Consider the following 18,284-nt stretch of genomic DNA (forward strand, 5'->3'; position numbering starts at 1 on the left):
CCTGCTTGGATTCCAGCTCATATTGGAGTTCCATCATGTCTGGCACAGCTGCACTCATGGGTGGAGTTACTTCATTCAAGGCACGGAAATCAACTGTCAGACGCCAGTCTCCATTCTGCTTTCGCACAGGCCAGATTGGACTGTTGAAAGGTGAATGAGTTTTGCTGATGACCTTCTGACTCTCCAACTGATGAATCAAGTTTTGAATGGGCACCAAAGAGTCACGGTTGGTTCTGTATTGTCTGTGATGCACAGTTTGAGAAGCAACCGGCAGCTTTACATCCTCTATCTCATGTTGTCCAACAACTGCAGATTCATCTGAAAGCTCAGGTCTAATGGACAACTTCAATTTTCCTCCATCAATTTCTACAGTTGCTATTCCAAAAGCCCATTTGTAACCCTTAGGGTCTTTAAAACGCCCTTCTCTTAGAAAGTCAATTCTGGAAATACAAGGTGCATTAGGACCTGTTACAATAGTATGTTTCTTTCGCTGCTTCCCAGTTAAACTTATATCAACCTCTATCTTAAACAACTCTTGAGATCCACCAGTGACTCCCTGAATAGTTATAGATTCTCCCCCTTGATAATTTGATGGTATTATGGTGCACTGAGCTCCTGTGTCAGCCAAGGCCCTGTACTTCTGAAATTTTGAAGTGCCAGGCCACTGGATGTACACATCCCAATAGATTCTGTTATCTCCATTATCCCTTACCTCCCCCTGGCAGAAGGCAGGGCACCCCTAATGGTGGGGATTACCTCCACATGTACAGCTGGCACAACGTCCAGCATCAGAATTAGGATCACTGTTGGAGCTATCAGAGTTGTTCTGGGAAACTGAGGAAGTGACAGCTACCCTCCTGGTATTGCTACCTCGGGATCTGCCCCTCTGCAGCTCCCGTAACCTCTTGAAAAGATCAGAAGTTGGTTGACCATCCCATCTGTTCATGTTCTCACCAAACTGATCACGCAGAGTTATCCAGATACTGCCACGTGATTGCCTCTGCTGTCTGTTTTGGTTTGACCTATTCTGGAATGGCCTTCTTGGAGCATGTCTGTTCCTAACAGCTGAAACTTGTATCCATCTGGAGGAAGAGGAATCAGAATCATCCCCCTTCATCAAGTTGGATATGGAGGTTTTAAGTTCCTCCTTCAGCTCTTTCATGCAATTCTCCATCTTTCCAGACAGAGTTTCAATGGCTGAAACCAAAGAAGTACGTGCAAGACTATCCTCCAACTGCCTCATTTGGTCAGTGAAATGGCCAACAGTGGGAGGCACTCCACCATAATTTCTTGCCACAATCCTGCTTGCCAGAATAGTAGCATAATTAGGAGGAGCAAGCTTAATGAGCTTTTTGGCAAGGCCTGTTCCAACAGGAATTTCATCAGGATTCAGGGTCTTATGATCTCCATACATTACTTCTCTCACAGCAAACTCTCTCAGACGCTTGATTCCCTCAGCTATTGTGGTCCAAGGCTTAGGGTTCCATGGTAAATCATCTCTGCTGGGGTACCTCAGCGAGACTGCCAGTAGGAGGTGTGCCCACAGAGGAACTTTACCAATGCACTTGCCTAGATGCCTGTCTATGCCTGTATCCTTTGAAAGCATCCCCAACTGAGAGGCCGACTTGTCACCTACCACCAATGCTGGGGCTCCCATATCAAAACACTGGCTAGCCAAGACAGGACTGGCTCATTATCTCCTCTGATGTAATCCTTCCTCACATGTCTAATTTCCTGTCTGGGTGCATTAGCTGACTGTATGTCATCCTCATCATCATCATCATCATCATCATCCTGAGGTCGCTGTCCCCATAATCCTATTTTAATCCTCCGTTGAATTTCCTTGAGTTCAGAGGCTCTGCCAGCAGTTGCTAATCTACCAGGGTCTACATCCTGACCTACATCTCCATCATCCATGTGGGGTCTCAAGAGGTCTACCAGAGTTTTAAGGCTAACCCTCTCTTCCTCACCAGAAGGATCTTTCTTAAGAGAGGGACCCTGAGTAGAAGGACCCTCATCTCCATCTGCACCATCTCCTGCAGCATCTGCATCTCCTTTATGTTTTCTGGTTACAGTGGCCACCAAATTTACTGGCTTGGTTTTCACATTCACAGCAGAGTTGGAAGAGCAAGTAGCCTTATGTCTGTCTTGACACAGTGCTATCAGCAGCCATATGATTATTCCAAGAAGCAACAAAATTAAGGCAAGCACAAGATATGTAGGGTACCACTGGTTCCAAGGACCCTCTGTAGTTGTAAGAGGAGTAACAAACTCATATGTGTCTGCTAGCACATCCATAGTTGAGTTACCATAGCTTCTTAGCCCAATAAGACCACAACAGAATTCACCAACATTCAGTAACTTGTTCTTAACCCAAAGAAACGACTTATATGCCACATATCTCACAATCTTGTCTATCATGCAGGTAACAGCCCATCTGTAGACAATTGCACCGATAATAGATGAAATAGAATGACTCAGAATCCAAAACAGCTTCATTTTGCTTCCTAATCTGAGCAGAAATAAATCATACAAGCAATCGAGCCCCGAGTTGGAGCGCCAAAAATAAAAAGTGTGTCGGTGTGAGCTGAAATTCCCCCCCCACCAACAATAACCAGGCTAGCCCAGTCTGGAAGCAAATGAAAAGCTGTATTTACAAGCAGAGTCTAAAATCTACAATGAAATGCAATGAATATATACAAATATACAAAATTCACAACATTCACAAATATATACAATCAACAGAAAAGCACAACCGATCTCCCTTTGCTTCCCCTCAAGGGGACCCTCCCAAAGGGGCCTCCCTCTCCCAGGAGCTTCCCCCCCAGACTCCCCTGGACAGAGAAGCAGAGTTTATTAAGCAGAAAGTTGTTAACTTAGCTGCCAAGGTCAGTGTGTTATCTTCAGCCAGAAGAGAAGAAGAAACAGCAGCCAGACAGCCCAGCAACTGCCCCCACTGCCGAACGCAGAATGTGCAGAGTGTCTACTTTGTTTTGGGTAATAGTTCTTAAACATTTCTATCTATCCAATGGAAGTGTTTAGAACAATCGTTATTTTGCTTTCTTACACCCAATAGTGACTTATTTACATTCTTTCACTTCCTCTGTTCTGAACTTTGCAAGGAAAAATTAAAAAGACAGTTTCAAACCATCACAAAAACTTACGGAAATGATGGACACTACTGGTACTCAGGACTTCTAAGAACCCAGATGACATTGAAAGAACAAGCAATCCTGTTTTTAAAATATATTTTTCCTAAACCTGCTTTGTTCACTCCTAGCATTTGTAACTCGGAAAAGTTACACAGCACTGTAATTCAGCTTCTAAACCCCTCAAAGTGAGTATTGATCAAGTGGCCTTGATTTCTCTCACCAGCATGAGCTTGTAGTAACAAACTCTACACCTTCAGCATGGCAGTGCTACAAGCTGAGGTGGTCAAATGCAAAACAGTAAGGGCACACAGCCTGCAGTCCTGGATAGAATTCTATAGCGTAGTGTAAATTCTTACATTACTGTTAACACTGAAAGAAATTAATTTTCATTACACCTCAACAAAATTGCAAATATTATTCTCAGTTTTTAGAAAATAAACTGAAACTAAATGAACATGAATGTTGCACATAACAGTTAACTGTACACTGATCCACGTATCATTTCCTATTGTAATTCACAGCTCCATTAACTGAAAGTGCCCTACTTTCCTTCTCTAGAAATGACAAGTTTCAAAACTTCAGCTGAAGCATGTTCTTCCCAGTTTTCTCTCTAGGTTCATTTTCAATGCCATCATGAAGACATAATATCTAGTTAAAGTTTAATCATGAAATTCTGTTGAAAATAAAGTGAATAGGCTTATCATTACCTTGGTAGGAAGACACTTTCCACGACATAGAAGTCTTGCATAAGAATATCTCTGTCCGGTTTTGACGTAACGTTTCCTACTGTGTATCCAATTCCCAACTGGATAGCACCCTTAATAGCTGAGGATGCAGTCTGTGTAGAAAATAAAAATTCAAGCATGAGTGTGCTAAGAATAGATTTCTGGTTTTCATGAGTAACCTTATATACCAAACTTTTAATCATTTTAGCAACAATGCCATGTCATCACAATCTCCTAAACCTCAGAGAGATGACTACTTCTCAATGAAAAGTCTTTAAAAAGACACTATGTTGTAGCAAAAGACAGAAAAACTACTGTCTGAGGCTTCTCCAATTGTCCAAATTTTGACATTGAGTTCTAACTCAGCTCAGAATCATAGAACACTAGGTTGTATGGGATTTCAAGGATCATTTCTAGTCCAGTATTTCAGGGCAAAAGCATAGTTTAGGCAAGATGGCCCAACACCATGCCCAGCTGAATCTTAAAGGCATACAATGTTGAAGAATCCACTACTTTCCTGGGAAGATTATTCCAATAGCTGATTGTTGTCATCGTGAAAATCTTTTCTGTTGTGTCCAATTGGAATCTTCCCAGAAGTAACTTGTACCTATTATCTCCCATCCTTTCCATGTGACTCCTTGTAAAAAAAGGAGTCTCCATGTTCTTTGTACCCACAGTTAAAAAGCTGGAACATGGTGATAAGGTCTCCCCTAAAGTCTCCTTTTCTCGAGGCTGAATTAACCCAGTTCTCTCAGGCTTCCCCGTGCTTTAATTGTCTTGGGGTCCTTCTCTTGCCTGTCCTTTTTTTTTTTTTTTTTTTTTTTAATGTGTGTGTGTGTGGCTTGGGACAGAATTATGGAGCCCCCTTTTCTCGTGCTTAACGGTTGCTTAAGCCTTGGAAAAAATATATGTGTTTGTGTGATACTTTCTCTCTGTAGCCAATCATGAATTTACAACTGTAGTATGGACATACCAATGACCAATTACAAGCTGCCTTCTGATATTATGTTAACCTATATAAAGAAAAAGCTTTGTACAATAAATGGACACTTGGCTTGCATCCGGCCTCGTTCCGTCTCTCAATCACAGCCTAATGGCGACCCTCGACGTGATGAGGCAATAACCACTATACTGTGGCCTGCTGCGACATCCCACAGAACTCAAGTGAGCTGCTGAAAGGAAGCAGGACGCCGGCCGGCACCAAATCATCCCTCTAGGAAGTGAGGTGAGCTGTGGGAAACTGAAATGGGGAATCAAGAGTTGTCCCCAGAGGGAGATGTATATGAACTAATTAATGCACTCCTTAAAAAGCATGGCAAAGTTATTTCTGGCCATGATCTTGGAGTAGCGCTGAAGTGGGTGAAAGAAAAAATCCCCACAGTTACAGCACGGACAGCGGTATTGGGGCAGCGGGAGGAGATGGCCCCTGGCTGGGCCATCACGAGTCTCAGAGCGGCGGTGCCAGCCACAGCAGGGAGCCAAGCGGCGACCTCCGCGCTGGCTCTGGCTTGTCCCGTGGAGGAGGCGGCGGCTGCGGCTCCCGTCGCTCTCGTCTATCAGCAGCGGCAATAGCGTTTACAGCCCTTGATTCTTTAAAGAAATGTCACAGTTTTTTCATCAAGAAATTAGTAGAAAAGCAACCTTGGAGCTGAAGGCAGTGCTCATGCAGTCAGAACCTTCACTTCAAAGCTGGAAAATCTGCACATTTCTGAAGATAACAGCGTGTGAACAACGAAAAGAAAAAAAAGAAAAAAGTGTCTTCTCTACTGCCGTTTGCCTCCTTCCCTTTTTCTCTCCCCCCCTTTCTTCTCCCTCCTTATCTCAGTCCCTTGTTTCACTCCCTGTAGAAGGTCTGCAGAAACCTGTGTTCTGATTTTAAAGTAACAGTGTTAAGTTTTGTTAAGAAAGGTATTTCACCATTTCATGAATGCAACTGATATCTATATATTGTTTTTATCATTATTTCTGATTTTAAGGCATTTGGGAATTTATTATTTTAGTGTTTGCAATTGCTGCGTTTCTTTACAATAAGCACAATGGTAATTGACTACCCAAAAAACAAACTTGGTATTTGTAATAAGGTATACTGTTATAGAAAATGACTTTTGCTTATAAGTTTTTAGTGATTGTATTAAAGTATTTTTCTTAATTAACAAGCATGATACTGTGTAAGTGCTACTGGTTTTATGAGTTTATAGGTTAAGTTTTCTCTTTTTTTCCTTTTTTCTGGTTCGAACCTCTCTTTTTTTTGAGTTTGCCGGCAAAATTTTAAAAAGAGCTCTATATGGTAAATAAGTTTTCATTTTGAAAAGCACGCATTATCTTTTTTGTGTGGTTTTTTTGTACATTATATTGATGGTTTAATCTTTATGTAGTTTTTTAAAGTTTTTAGGATCCTTTTTTCATATTAGCAGAACATAAGATTATTCTAGGAATGTTATAGAGTGTTCTATTGGTTTTTGTGTTTATAAAGGTTTTAAGATAAGGTTATAAGAATATGACAAGAGACAAAAAAAAAAAAAAAAAAAAGTCTTTTCCTTTTTTGGTACACAGGTTTTCCCTAGGGAAAACTCAGGGCTAGGAAAGGGATTCACCTTTTCCCACCTACAGGTTTTTCCTGATGCCAGCATGGCAAGGCCCAGTGCAAGACTCAAAGGATGGGACAAACAGCAGTGCCCGTGAAGCTGACAATCAGCTGACCACTGAGTCTGACCACAGTGCCTGTTTAACTAAGATCAGAAGCACCGATCTGAAGCTGACTGCACGAGTGTCCCCGGAGGAAACATTTCAGTCGGGACTGAATGTTTCAATGCCTTAATGTTATGTAATTAGGGAATATGTTTATGTAGATTTATATGTTAACTCACCAGCATGTTATAGTTAAACAGTGGTTACCCAGGAATAGACAAATAGCCCAGCCTATCTATCTGGTAAAATCAATTCATTCTTGCAATTGTGGGGTATCGCTCATCTTCCCTGTATTCCTTATTCCCTCACACAGTACACTGAAGTGACTTTTGCAAAAACTAAAGAGGGGGAATGGCTGGGGCCTCTTCAGAGGCCTGATTAAACAAAGCTATGTATGTTTTACATTTTAAAATTTAAATTTTTTACAGCTTCCCAATGATTCCCAGGAAACCCCAATAACACGTCATTCTAATTTTTTAACTACCACCAGTGTATTAATAACCTCGGGTGGAGGACATGCTTGTGTCTCAACAGGTTTTGGACTGTATTGGGTCCCAGTGTTTTCATCATCCTTTGGATGCTGACTGCAGCAGCAGCCTTGCAGATCTCAAAGCAACCATAGTAGAACGTGTGGATCACGCTTGCCAAGGCCATAGGACGAGACATGCTGTGCCTCTCCGTATCAATGCCTGCCAATCCTTTCAGCACCTGTCTGGTGGGCATATCAGTGAATGGGTAAAAGGACATCACTGAAAAAATTGAACCACTGAACTTGAAAAGATCATTCTACATGTGCTTCCTGGCACACTTAAAAGATTTCATAGTTTTGGGTGTAAAGGATTTGAAAAGACAAATCTGACTAGCCTCAAGAGATAAGTATGTTAGGATTGGTAAGAATGGATTACTGTGTTGTGTTTAATTCTACATCAGACAAGGCCACAGATATTCAGGATGTTACTCCAGCAGGGAAGAGGTACAGAAATTATACTGCATGGTGCAATTGAGCTGAATTCATAGAAGTGAAGAAGCATTCCCATCCTCATTATCTGCCTGCAGATGTTTTCCTTATTTGTGGGGATAGAGCCTGGCCAGCTCTGTCCTCATGAATCAGAGGAAGACTTTGCAGTCTCAGTCATTTAACCATTTTGGCTGACTTCGTAGTCTTGCTAAAACAATCATTTATGCTTTCTCTGTTTTGTTTTTTTTTGTTGCTTTTTTTACCCTGTGTATTGCAATACTTACAAGGTTTAATTAATTGATCACTCAAGAGAATTCTTATCGTACAGCAGGGAGTGGGAAATGAAGGAATTGATTTTAGGGATGAGCTCTCCAGATCCGGACACCAGAGATATAGTATCTCTGTTGGGCAGTAAACCCTGGGAGCAAAGTGCAGCTGTGTGAAAGAAAACACAGACTGGCTCCCTAGAAGACCACAGTGACCTGTAGGGTTACATGGTGACCTGATAACAAGAACAAAGCAAAGCTTGGGACAGAATTATGGAGCCCCCTTATCTCTTGCTTGACAGTTGCTTAAGCCTTGGAAAAAATATATGTGTTTGTGTGATACTTTCTCTCTGTAGCCAATCATGAATTTACAACTGTAGTATGGACATACCAATGACCAATTACAAGCTGCCTTCTGATATTATGTTAACCTATATAAAGAAAAAGCTTTGTACAATAAATGGACACTTGGCTTGCATCAGGCCTCGTCCCGTCTCTCAATCACCACATGTGTGTGTCTCTGTGTGTAGTACGTAGGGACCAAAATTGAACAGGGTATTCCAGATGTGGCCTGACAAGCACTGATCAGAGCAGGATGACTTCTTTATCTGTGCTGGGGATGACTTTGCTGGTATTCTGTTGGCTTTCTTTGTTATAACAACACACTGTTCACTCATATTGAAGCTTGTTGTTCACACCCTTACATGGAAAGCCACAGAGCTGTTGCCCAACCAGGTTTATATTTTGTTTTATGTGCAAGACCATAAGCTTGTCCTTCTTGAGCTTCATAAGGTCCTTGTTAACCTACTTTGACAGCCTTTCCAAATCTTCCTGCAAGATGGTTCTGTTCTCCCTTCTGAAATGTTCACTTTCTCACTCAGTTTGGTATCATCAGCAAACTTCATCAGGGCATACTTGATCTCATCATTCAGACCACTTAATAAGATATTAAACTGGGGTCAATATCAATCCCTGGGGAGCTCCACTTGTGACAAGTTGCCAGTTTTAAAAGGAGCTATTTATCATCATCCTCTGAGTGCAACCTGTTGGCCAGTTCCCCACCTAGCACATAGAACCATTTGTCTAGACTGTAATACATCAGTTTCTCTGAGGAGACTGTAAAAAAATAGTATCAAAAGCCTTGGAGAAATCCAGGCAGACAATGACCACTGCTCAAGCCACATAACAGAGCAGAGTACTTTGTTAAAGAAGGAGATCAAGTTTGCAAAGCACCAGTTGCCCTTGGTTGGACACCATTTACCCATGCTGACTTTTCCAAAGCATGTCCTTTCTTTGATCTGTGATAGCCCCCAGGAAGATTTACTTCGTAACTCGCCCAGGGACTGAAGTAGGTCAATGGGCAATGACATTAGCCTTCTTTCAGTCTTCTGGGATGTCCCCTGATCTCCATGACTTCTCAAAGACTGTGGAGAGCAGCCCCACGATGTCAGCCAGGTCTCTTAACACCCTTGGGTGTGTATTGTCAGGGCTCATCAATTCGTAAGGTTCAAGCTCCCTTATTAGTTCATTTACCAACTTTTCCATCACTGATGATGGGTCTGAGGTTGCATGAACCTCGATTTTTGCTCAGCAGGCCTGAGGCCCAAGTGTGCAGGTAAAGATAGATATGAAGAAAGTGTTGAGAACCTCTACCTTTCAGTGTTGATGACTAATTTCCCTCTCCTGCTTAACCAGGTGCAAATATTTTCCTTCTATTTCTGCTTGTTTATGTATCTGAAGAATCCCTGCATGCCCTGGCAATGCTCACATAGTTCTCAGTGGGTATCCATTCTCGTTTCCATCTCTAGCACGCTTCTCTTTTGGTTTTGAGCAGATTCAGAAACTCATCACTGAGCCAAGGAAGTCTTTTTCTCCAACTACTTCCCTTATCTTTAAAAGAGATGTCCTGTTTTTGTGCTTCCAGGAGACCATTCCTGAAAAGCTCCCAGCACTCACTAGCTCCTTTATTCTCCAGGGAAGCTTCCCACAGAAGCCCTCCCAACCAAACCCTGAGTGAGCTGAAGTGTGCTTTTCTGCAGTCTAAAATCTTTGTCTTAATACTAACCTTCCACATGCTCAGCAGTGTGCCAGACTCCACAATATTGTGATCACCGTGGCCAAGATTATCAGTAACTGAATTATTACAAATCAGGTTTTCTTGGTTTGTGAGCAGCAGGTCCAACAGTGCCTCTTTCCTTGTTGGCACATCTAAGATTTGTATGAGGAAGCAATCCTCTACGCACTGCAGGAGATGGCATGTGAGCTGGTGTATTGTTCTTCCAACAAATATCTGCATAGTTGAAGTCACCCATAAGAATAGTTTCTGTTGCACTAAAGCATCCTTAAGTGACCCAAATATCACTTCATGAGCCTTATCATCTTGGTTTGGAGGTCAATAGCAGATGCTTACTTCAAGATTCCACTTGGAGGTGACCCCTCTGATTTTGACCCAGAGATATTTGATAGGGCCTCCACAATTGTTGTAGCTGACTTCTATACCTGTTCAAGGCTCTCCTTAAACATACGATGTGCTCATCTACTGTGATCCTCATAAGACATTTTCAATCTTACTGGACATTAGAACTGCTTCAGGAGTTTGACATGGCACGTATTATCTTCTGGAAAAGACAGCCACAAATTCCAGGCAATTGCACGTGCATGCCAAGGCTAATGGCTCCAATACAGATTCTGGATATAAATGTATTTAAAAAGTTCTGCTAATGATCAGTGCAAGGGATGGATTTATTGTGGGGAATCCACAGAGAAATCAAGTGATGAAGAAATAAAGATTTCTATTTAATAATCTATGTCAAACAACTTAATTTCACAAATCAGGCTTGCAGGGCAGAGTAGAGTTCAAAAGGACAGTATCAAATTGTGATGGATACATAAGTTGCTTTATACGCATAAATTGAGACCATCTGAAACTTTCTCACACTGGGTAGACAATCCTTCTGGATGGATTGAAAAAAAAAAAAGATGAAACTGAGTCAAAATAAAAAATTAGTCAAGAAAGAAGCTCTTAAGAAAAGATGGAAGGAGTTAGAAGAGAAAAAATAGGAAAACGAACAAACAAACATTGGGAAGGGAAAGAAGGCTATTGGAAAGCAAGTACCTTCCCTTGGCATCCTGTACTTTCACCACTTTGAAGGTATCACTTTGTGCCTACTTGCAGGCTTTAGCTCTCATCCACCAAACATGTAAGAGACTGTATCAATAGAAGCAAAGAACACCAGAAATTTCATGATCAGAAGTACTTCATCGCTGAAACAAAAAAATTCCAGGACTTGGAATTACATAAGAAAGGGTTCAAGATCACAACACTACTCTTGTTATAGTTCTCTGAACAGCATGTGTTAGAGTGACTACTTATTTAGAAAGAAGCAAGGATGCATAGATCCTAAATAATTAAGACTGCACACCGAGAAGAACTTGTGCTTTAATAATAGTTTAGAACAGGCAGTTTGGTGGGAAGAAACAACACTACCATTCTTAGGCTGCCTCTTCAACCTATTAAAAAGATTTGGCTTTGGTCATAAGAAGATTCACATTTTTCTTTTAGTGAAAGGCCTCTATTCATGAATGATTAATGTCCATCAAAAGCAGTAATTATGTAACTTTGATGAAGCCAATACACATATAAACAGATTTTCTGGTTTGTAGATGGATGCTTACTTCAACAGCAAGGGAATATGTCTGAAAAAGTAGCAGACAGCGCAGTACTGTATTTTATTACTGAGAAAGGATAGTCATTAAAAAATAACCCAAGCAAGATAACAACAACAAAAAAGGCCACCAAAAAAACCCCCAAAACCCACTGAAGTCCACAAGGCAGGTAAACTAGCAGTGTAATTTCAATAGAACACTGGATCATATTTCATAAGCAATTTCTGTAGGATTTCTGAAAATTCAGAAGAGACTCTCTGGAGGGCAGAATGTAAGTCTTTCTGCTAGTATGATGCAGACTTACAAGGTTAATTTCTTGTTAATTTCCACTCCTATTCAAGAGTGCCTTTAGTAATCACCCATCATTTTTTGTAGGAATCACAGGTTTAACAGAAAAGTAGTGTTATGAAATAACTCAGGACACCTTAACAACTGTTTCAAAACAAATCCATAGCACTTACAGCATGCTAAAGGCAATTGCCAGCCCAAAGTAAACTGTGAACCACTGTTACAAGTTAAGTCAAAGACTGGCTAGTCAATATCCCCCTAGCAAATACCAAGGTTATGTTTTCACATGCCTTAAAATGGCAAAACAAAACAAACCTTGGAATTTGTCTCAATACAGACAGTTCTCTTCGTCTAACTTTTTTTATTATTAATTTGTGATTAATAACAGAATCCAAGGGAGAGATTAAAAAACCTGTTTCTCAAGACCTAAGGGAAATGTTCTTGATCAATCCATTTTATTGCTACTAAAGCTTATTGCAATCTACAAATGCAAATGAAATAATTGAACTCTCATGTATTTTTCTTTACTCAGGGACTTCTTTTAATGTACAAGAAGGCAGCAAAATCCAGTTTCAAACCTAAGCCCCTTATTTCTTTCAATTCTTCTTAAGTAGTCTCCTGCTGCAGAGCAAGCAATAAAATTCTTCAATCTTCTGTGCTACAAGTTTGCTCTTTTAGAGATTGATGAAATGAAAGACTAACCATCAGGATAAACAACTTCAGGTGATGAATTTCAGCCTATAAAATTCACTGGATTTGTAGCAAATGGTGCACACTGTGATAGCAACTGTCTTAGCTATGTAAAGGGGCACAACAATGCAGAAGTTTTGCCATCCATCTTTTGCTAAATAGGGTATTACTGACAACAAAACCAGAAATCTACTGAAATGTTGCCGACTTCAGACTAAACTGTCTTCTATAGACATTAAAACTGTGGATCCTAATGTGCAGGGAGATATCTGTGATCCTTGACAATGTATAACAGCAAAAACTCGGATGGATGTAGACACACAACCTTGTTGCCTTCAGACCAGCCAAGGTCTTACTGACTTACACTAATCTTCTCTTACAATGCTGCTGTTAAGAAAAAGACAGACATGTTTTTTTCTGTCCATCCCCTATAAATCTATGCACTGGTAGTCTCCCTAATATACCAGCAAGTTTCTGTGTCCAGCAAATCAGTAACAAAAGAATTGATACAAGTTTTCAGCAGAATCAGTTCCCTCATTCACAAAAAATACTAATGTCAGCCACTCAGATGAAAAAAAAAATAAAATCAAAAGTCTCACATTATAGACTAAAATCAATAGGAGTTACATTTGTCTTTCTGCTGGCTATGGAAGGACAGGTAAAGACTGAACTAGTAAAATACCTATCATCTCAAAATTAACAGGTGCAATGGGATAATTCACCCCTGTGTAACCTGCTTGTTCCTCCAATGCAGAAGTGAGGGAAAAGCAACACACAAAAGTTTGGGTTCAGATAAAGAGATAAGAGTTTAATATAACATCAACCACCATAATCACAGGGCATAATTACCTGAGCTTAGCCTACTTCCAGGAAAAAAAAATATGCAGTGAAATGCAGGAAAGGAAAAACCCAGCATAAAACAGAAAACCAAAACTAGCATGCTACGCGACTCCCATCTGTCTCACTGCCATGCCTGCAGAAAGCAGCCAACACCCAAAACCTGGAACCCAGAAGCAGCATCTGGACCAGGAAGTATCCCATGTTACAATCTGAATGTCAAGCCTCATAATGCTTTGCTACAGATGGCACTATCATTTTGAAGCTGGCATGACTGCAGTGTAGTATGAATAACAGCAACAGATTCAAGTCAACCTATGACAACATGTGATCACCTTCTGAACACATCTTAATGGACACTGAATTTATGCTCAGTGCTTTCTGCTGCATGACTAGCACACTCTTGTCTTGGTAGTGGGACCCTCTGTATTTCTCTCTAATCTAAACCTAGAATCACGTACAGTTTCTCCCTACCTCAGTTTTCCAACAAAAGTTAGTTCAAGAGAGAAAAGCCAAAGTTTGTTACAAATTTTGATTAAATTCTGCCTTACGGAGATACTGAGAAGGAAAGCATGAAACTATGATTAAATACAATGTAAATTACAATTCCTGCAGCCATGCAAACTAAGAAATTGCCCATTCCTTATCCTACTCTCCCAGAGTGTTACCATCTCGAAGAAATAGGGGCACTTATCTTTTACATACCACCAGCTGCATGTCAAATGGGAGCAGATCAGCAAAGGGGAAAGACATGCATTTTAGGAAGAGATGTACTGGGGATAAAGTGCTCCAGGAGAAGCCTTACAGTTTTGAAATTCTTGAGACAAGAAGGCTCTCCACAGTTTTGTCCCTGCATAGAAAAGCTTAAATTGTCTTCATCCTATTGAAACATACCTTTGACACTTTTTGTCAAAAGTAACTATATAATTTCCTATATTTGTTGTATAGTATTGCTAAAGTGTCTGTAGAGGCAAAAAAATTAAATACAGAGTCATAAAGCATAACAACAAGTTACAGGATGAAAACAGAATGTGATACAGAACACAAGTATGTGGAATATCTGCATCGCTGGTAAGTATAGCACTAGGTATGCTCATGAATTATGGTTCACTACAGATGAATCTTCCACTCACTCTACATCACTCCAAGCTAAATCCTTTTTCAGGATAGCAAAATAATTGAGAATTTAAATCCTTTCAAATCAGATATTAAGTTTGTAGATGATCCCACATATACTAAGTAAGATTTTAATGTTGCTTTTCCAACATATAATCACTTTCAGGATAGTTCTGTAAAAATCAAATATACTGTTTTCATTTAAAATTGAGTTACTCAGATATGTAATGTATGTGGAGATGTTTTACATTCAGATTTAAAAATAAAAATTAAAAAAAAAATCAACCAGACTGAGGCTATTTAACAACTATGCAAGTTTGGGGCAAGGCTATTAAAAAGGACTCAAAAAGTCTGTCCTTTACCAACAAAAAGAGCCAGGGATGACAAAAAAAATAGGTATTATAGTTCCAGAAAACATTAAACATTGCTCAGTAATTATTTCCATTAGGGTGTGAAGGTTGTAAATGGTTAGCAAAATCAACTAATCACTGATGTGACGGTAAAGGATTGGTTCTACGTACAAGGTACACTAAGACTTCAGGTAGTAAATAGCTTTGTTGTTTTTTTTTTTAAAAAAAAAAACTTTTAATATATTTTTCTCCATATCCTCATGGGATAATTAATGATAGAAAGCAAATAATTTGAGAGAAAATAAATCAGTCTCTCAATGAGCAGAAAGGAACTGATCAGGGAGCAGTTTTCATTTAAAAAAGTTCCCCTCTACTTTCATTCACAAAGTTATTTTCCCATTCTTAACTTCCACTTGGTCTTTGATAAGTTTTTATGTCTTTCCCACAAGCAATTTGTGGAAAATGTAACTCTCTACACTGTAGCCTTCCTTAAAAGTAGACATCCTAGAGACATTCTTTCAGATTGCGTGGATGTAAACTTTGTTCTCGGTTCCCCTTTTTTACAACTCATTTTATTGCAGCTGAAGTTTGGCCTATGAACTTTCTGGGGCAAAGACGGTGATTCTTTCAGAAGACATCTGCCTTATTGCAAGTGCTATAAAAGCTATTAAGAAAAAAAATGAACGTTTCCCTCAGCAGCTCTACCTTATTATCACTCCAGAAGGCAAGATGATGTTTACTTTCTACCACCCTCTCTACTTCTGTCGTTCAAACAGATTTTAAAATCTGCCTTATGAAATGAGAGACACACACAGTTTTCACACTTCTGTAAAAGAGACAGGTAGAAAAATGCATACGAGCAGAGGCCACCAATGACTAACACAGATTTGAAGCCATGCTTCCTACAGTGTGGCTGCCATTAGTTTGTTATTTCTACTATGATCTGTGGAGAAACTTCTCATTTACCTCACCAGCCCACTCTGCTGATTGTTGGGACTTAACAAACTAGGCTGATGTACAATAACTTACTTCCTCCAGGCAGCAATCTCACTGAAATTTAGAAAAAATAATATGAAACTCACAAGGTCTCACTTGGTCAATATGATTCATCCTGCTAAGCCAGGTGTGAATTTTCTACAGCAAACAGGGATTTGTTCTTCAGTTATAGTTACCAGGAATCCATACACACTACTACTCCCATGCAAGCACGGCTTGTTTTTTCCAGACTAAGTCTCCATTAATTGTGGAAACCCTTAAGTCGATTCTCCTCTGGAGAATGTTTGTTGAAAACAGTATGTCTTCTTCAAGCAACATTTAAAAAGAGCTTCTTTGAACACTGGGAAGTTGCAATTGGATTCAAGATATATGTGCAATTATCATCTGTTCTGTTGCTTCTGCACTTGAGCTCTCATCTGAGTGCCTGCTGTACCTACAATCCATTTGACAAGATATCTTGCACATCTTGCACCTGCTTCTGCTGAAGCTGCTGGAGGTGGCTCCACCACCTCATAATGTTCTCTGCAGCCACCATATTTGATCTATCAATTTCCTTTTGCATTAAATCACAAGCAGGGACATAAAAATAGAGTTACTTGAAGATCCCACTGACTTAAAAATTTGTAAATATAGGGTCACTACAACCACAACATTCCTTCACTTTCTCTTCAGTTCACACTAGTTTTAAGCCAAATATTTGCCCAGGTGGTGCAGGTCACAGTTCCTGAAGCTGTACTTCTGCCCAACATCCTCATCTCTGGATTTGTTGTTGTTGTTGCCAGGGAAGGGCATAGGAGTCTGGAATTGTGTGAATAGCTACAGCTAATTTGTTCTTTTTTTTTCCAACAGAACAAAATTGCCTTAGTGCTACTAGTGTGCTTTGCAAGAAGCAGCTGTGACTTCCAAGTGAAAACTCTACCTAATGTTTTTCCTTATAATAAAGCAGTCTATAACTCAACATGACCAGAAAGACAGGCATTTATTTGTACAACACTGATGTAATTAGAAATGTCTGTTAAAAAGGCTGATAAAAATAAAGACCTGCAGTAAAGCACAGAAATATCCAGGGTGTGTCTTTTCATTCAGAAAGCTGGAATTATGTTGCTCTATGCCCTGTTCTTCTGTCATTCTTTTTCTTTGCACCCTAGAACAATGCCTGAGTACAAACTGATGCCACAGCTGCATAACTGCTCAATTTAGTATTGTCTGTGCTTTATTATATCTAACAATTGCCATGCTATTGAAGTATAAACAGTAGGCCTTATTGCTTTCAAGCATATTTTGCTGAATATGAGCATAAATGCTATATCATTAAATATGTGCAACTGATGATACTGTACCTTCTTTTGGTTTTCTCTCCTTATAAAATTAGTGCTCAAAGTTGGTGAAAAGAGTTTCTTCTAGCTCTTTAAATATTTTTAAGAGCTTCATGGGGCTGCTCTCCCATGAAACAGTGAAGGCATCTACACATTATTTCCCTCCTGCTCAACTGTTAATAAAATGGTTTTCCACTCCAAGCAGAATCTGATCCTCCTTTCATTTTCCAAAATTGGATTGAGGTGAATCCACAGCTTTCAAACAAGTTTTCATCCATTTCAAAACATTTATTCCAAAGTTTCAGGAGAAGTCCCGAGTACAAGTGCTTTGGCTCTTCTGTTTCTCTGAGAAAAAGAATTCAAGACCTGTGTGTCCGGTAGAAGGTATTGCTTAAGGCAAAGCCACTAAAGATGGCAATTTCACTGTCTTTACAGATGGGCACAGTGCCCAAAAGTCTGCCATTGAAAACAAAGGTCTCGATGCAGCAAAAACTCCAGTAGCAAACTTTCAGTGTCTACATGCAGACGTTAGACGCAGGCATAACCCAGTGCCAAAACTGAGACAGCAGTTCTGCTCATACATGTTAGCGAGCTCCAACAATAAGTAGTTGGTGTCCTTCGAGCAAATTCCTTTTGCTCCTGGGCAAAGTCACTCAAGCTTATAAAAAGCACTTTACATAACCTGTTCAAAACTACACATAATACGCTATGCCGAAGACCCTCAAGATACATAGTAACACGATACAGTCTAATTGAATACAACTTTCAGATTAAGTAGAGATTTTGGTAACCTAGTAGCAGGTTTTGACAAATGTTCTCTATATATCTGCTTTGTTTTCTGGTATAATTTTCTTCTACAAATTTAATGTGCTTTGACAGACCTGTCTGCACCCCATTCCTGCCACCATCCTAGTATCAAGCATCATGATGCTGCTGAAATCAGTTTTGTCAGGAAGCAGATTTCAGAACCACTATGTGATCGATGGCATAGCAACGCAAAAGCTGCATAAGTATCAGCAGCTTCTCACAATAAAGTCTGCAATGTATCATGAGGAAATGAAAACAAACATCTATTGCATACTCCAGATTTCAGTGACAAGACTGATGGAATTCCAAGAGAAGATACAGTCTGGTGACTGCATTTGGTGGCCAAGCACCCTTGCTACTTTGCTTAGGATCTTCAAGCATGAAATTGAATAAATAATGACAGCCTTTCTCCTTACACACTGCTCTCCC

The 18,284-nt window shown here is 39.9% G+C and overlaps 1 protein-coding gene across 1 annotated transcript in view; it reads right to left on the reverse strand.

Annotated features, from left to right (window-relative positions):
* The window catches only part of PIP5K1B (phosphatidylinositol-4-phosphate 5-kinase type 1 beta), a 90,873-nt gene that overhangs the window by 66,663 nt on the left and 5,926 nt on the right, over positions 1–18,284 (reverse strand). Inside the window, exon 2 of the mRNA XM_054397583.1 lies at positions 3,860–3,990. Coding sequence (XP_054253558.1) covers positions 3,860–3,990 — 131 coding nt within the window. The remainder of the gene's footprint in view (positions 1–3,859; positions 3,991–18,284) is intronic.

The sequence above is a fragment of the Indicator indicator genome, chromosome Z, assembly GCF_027791375.1.
Source record: "Indicator indicator isolate 239-I01 chromosome Z, UM_Iind_1.1, whole genome shotgun sequence".
Taxonomy (NCBI): domain Eukaryota; kingdom Metazoa; phylum Chordata; class Aves; order Piciformes; family Indicatoridae; genus Indicator; species Indicator indicator.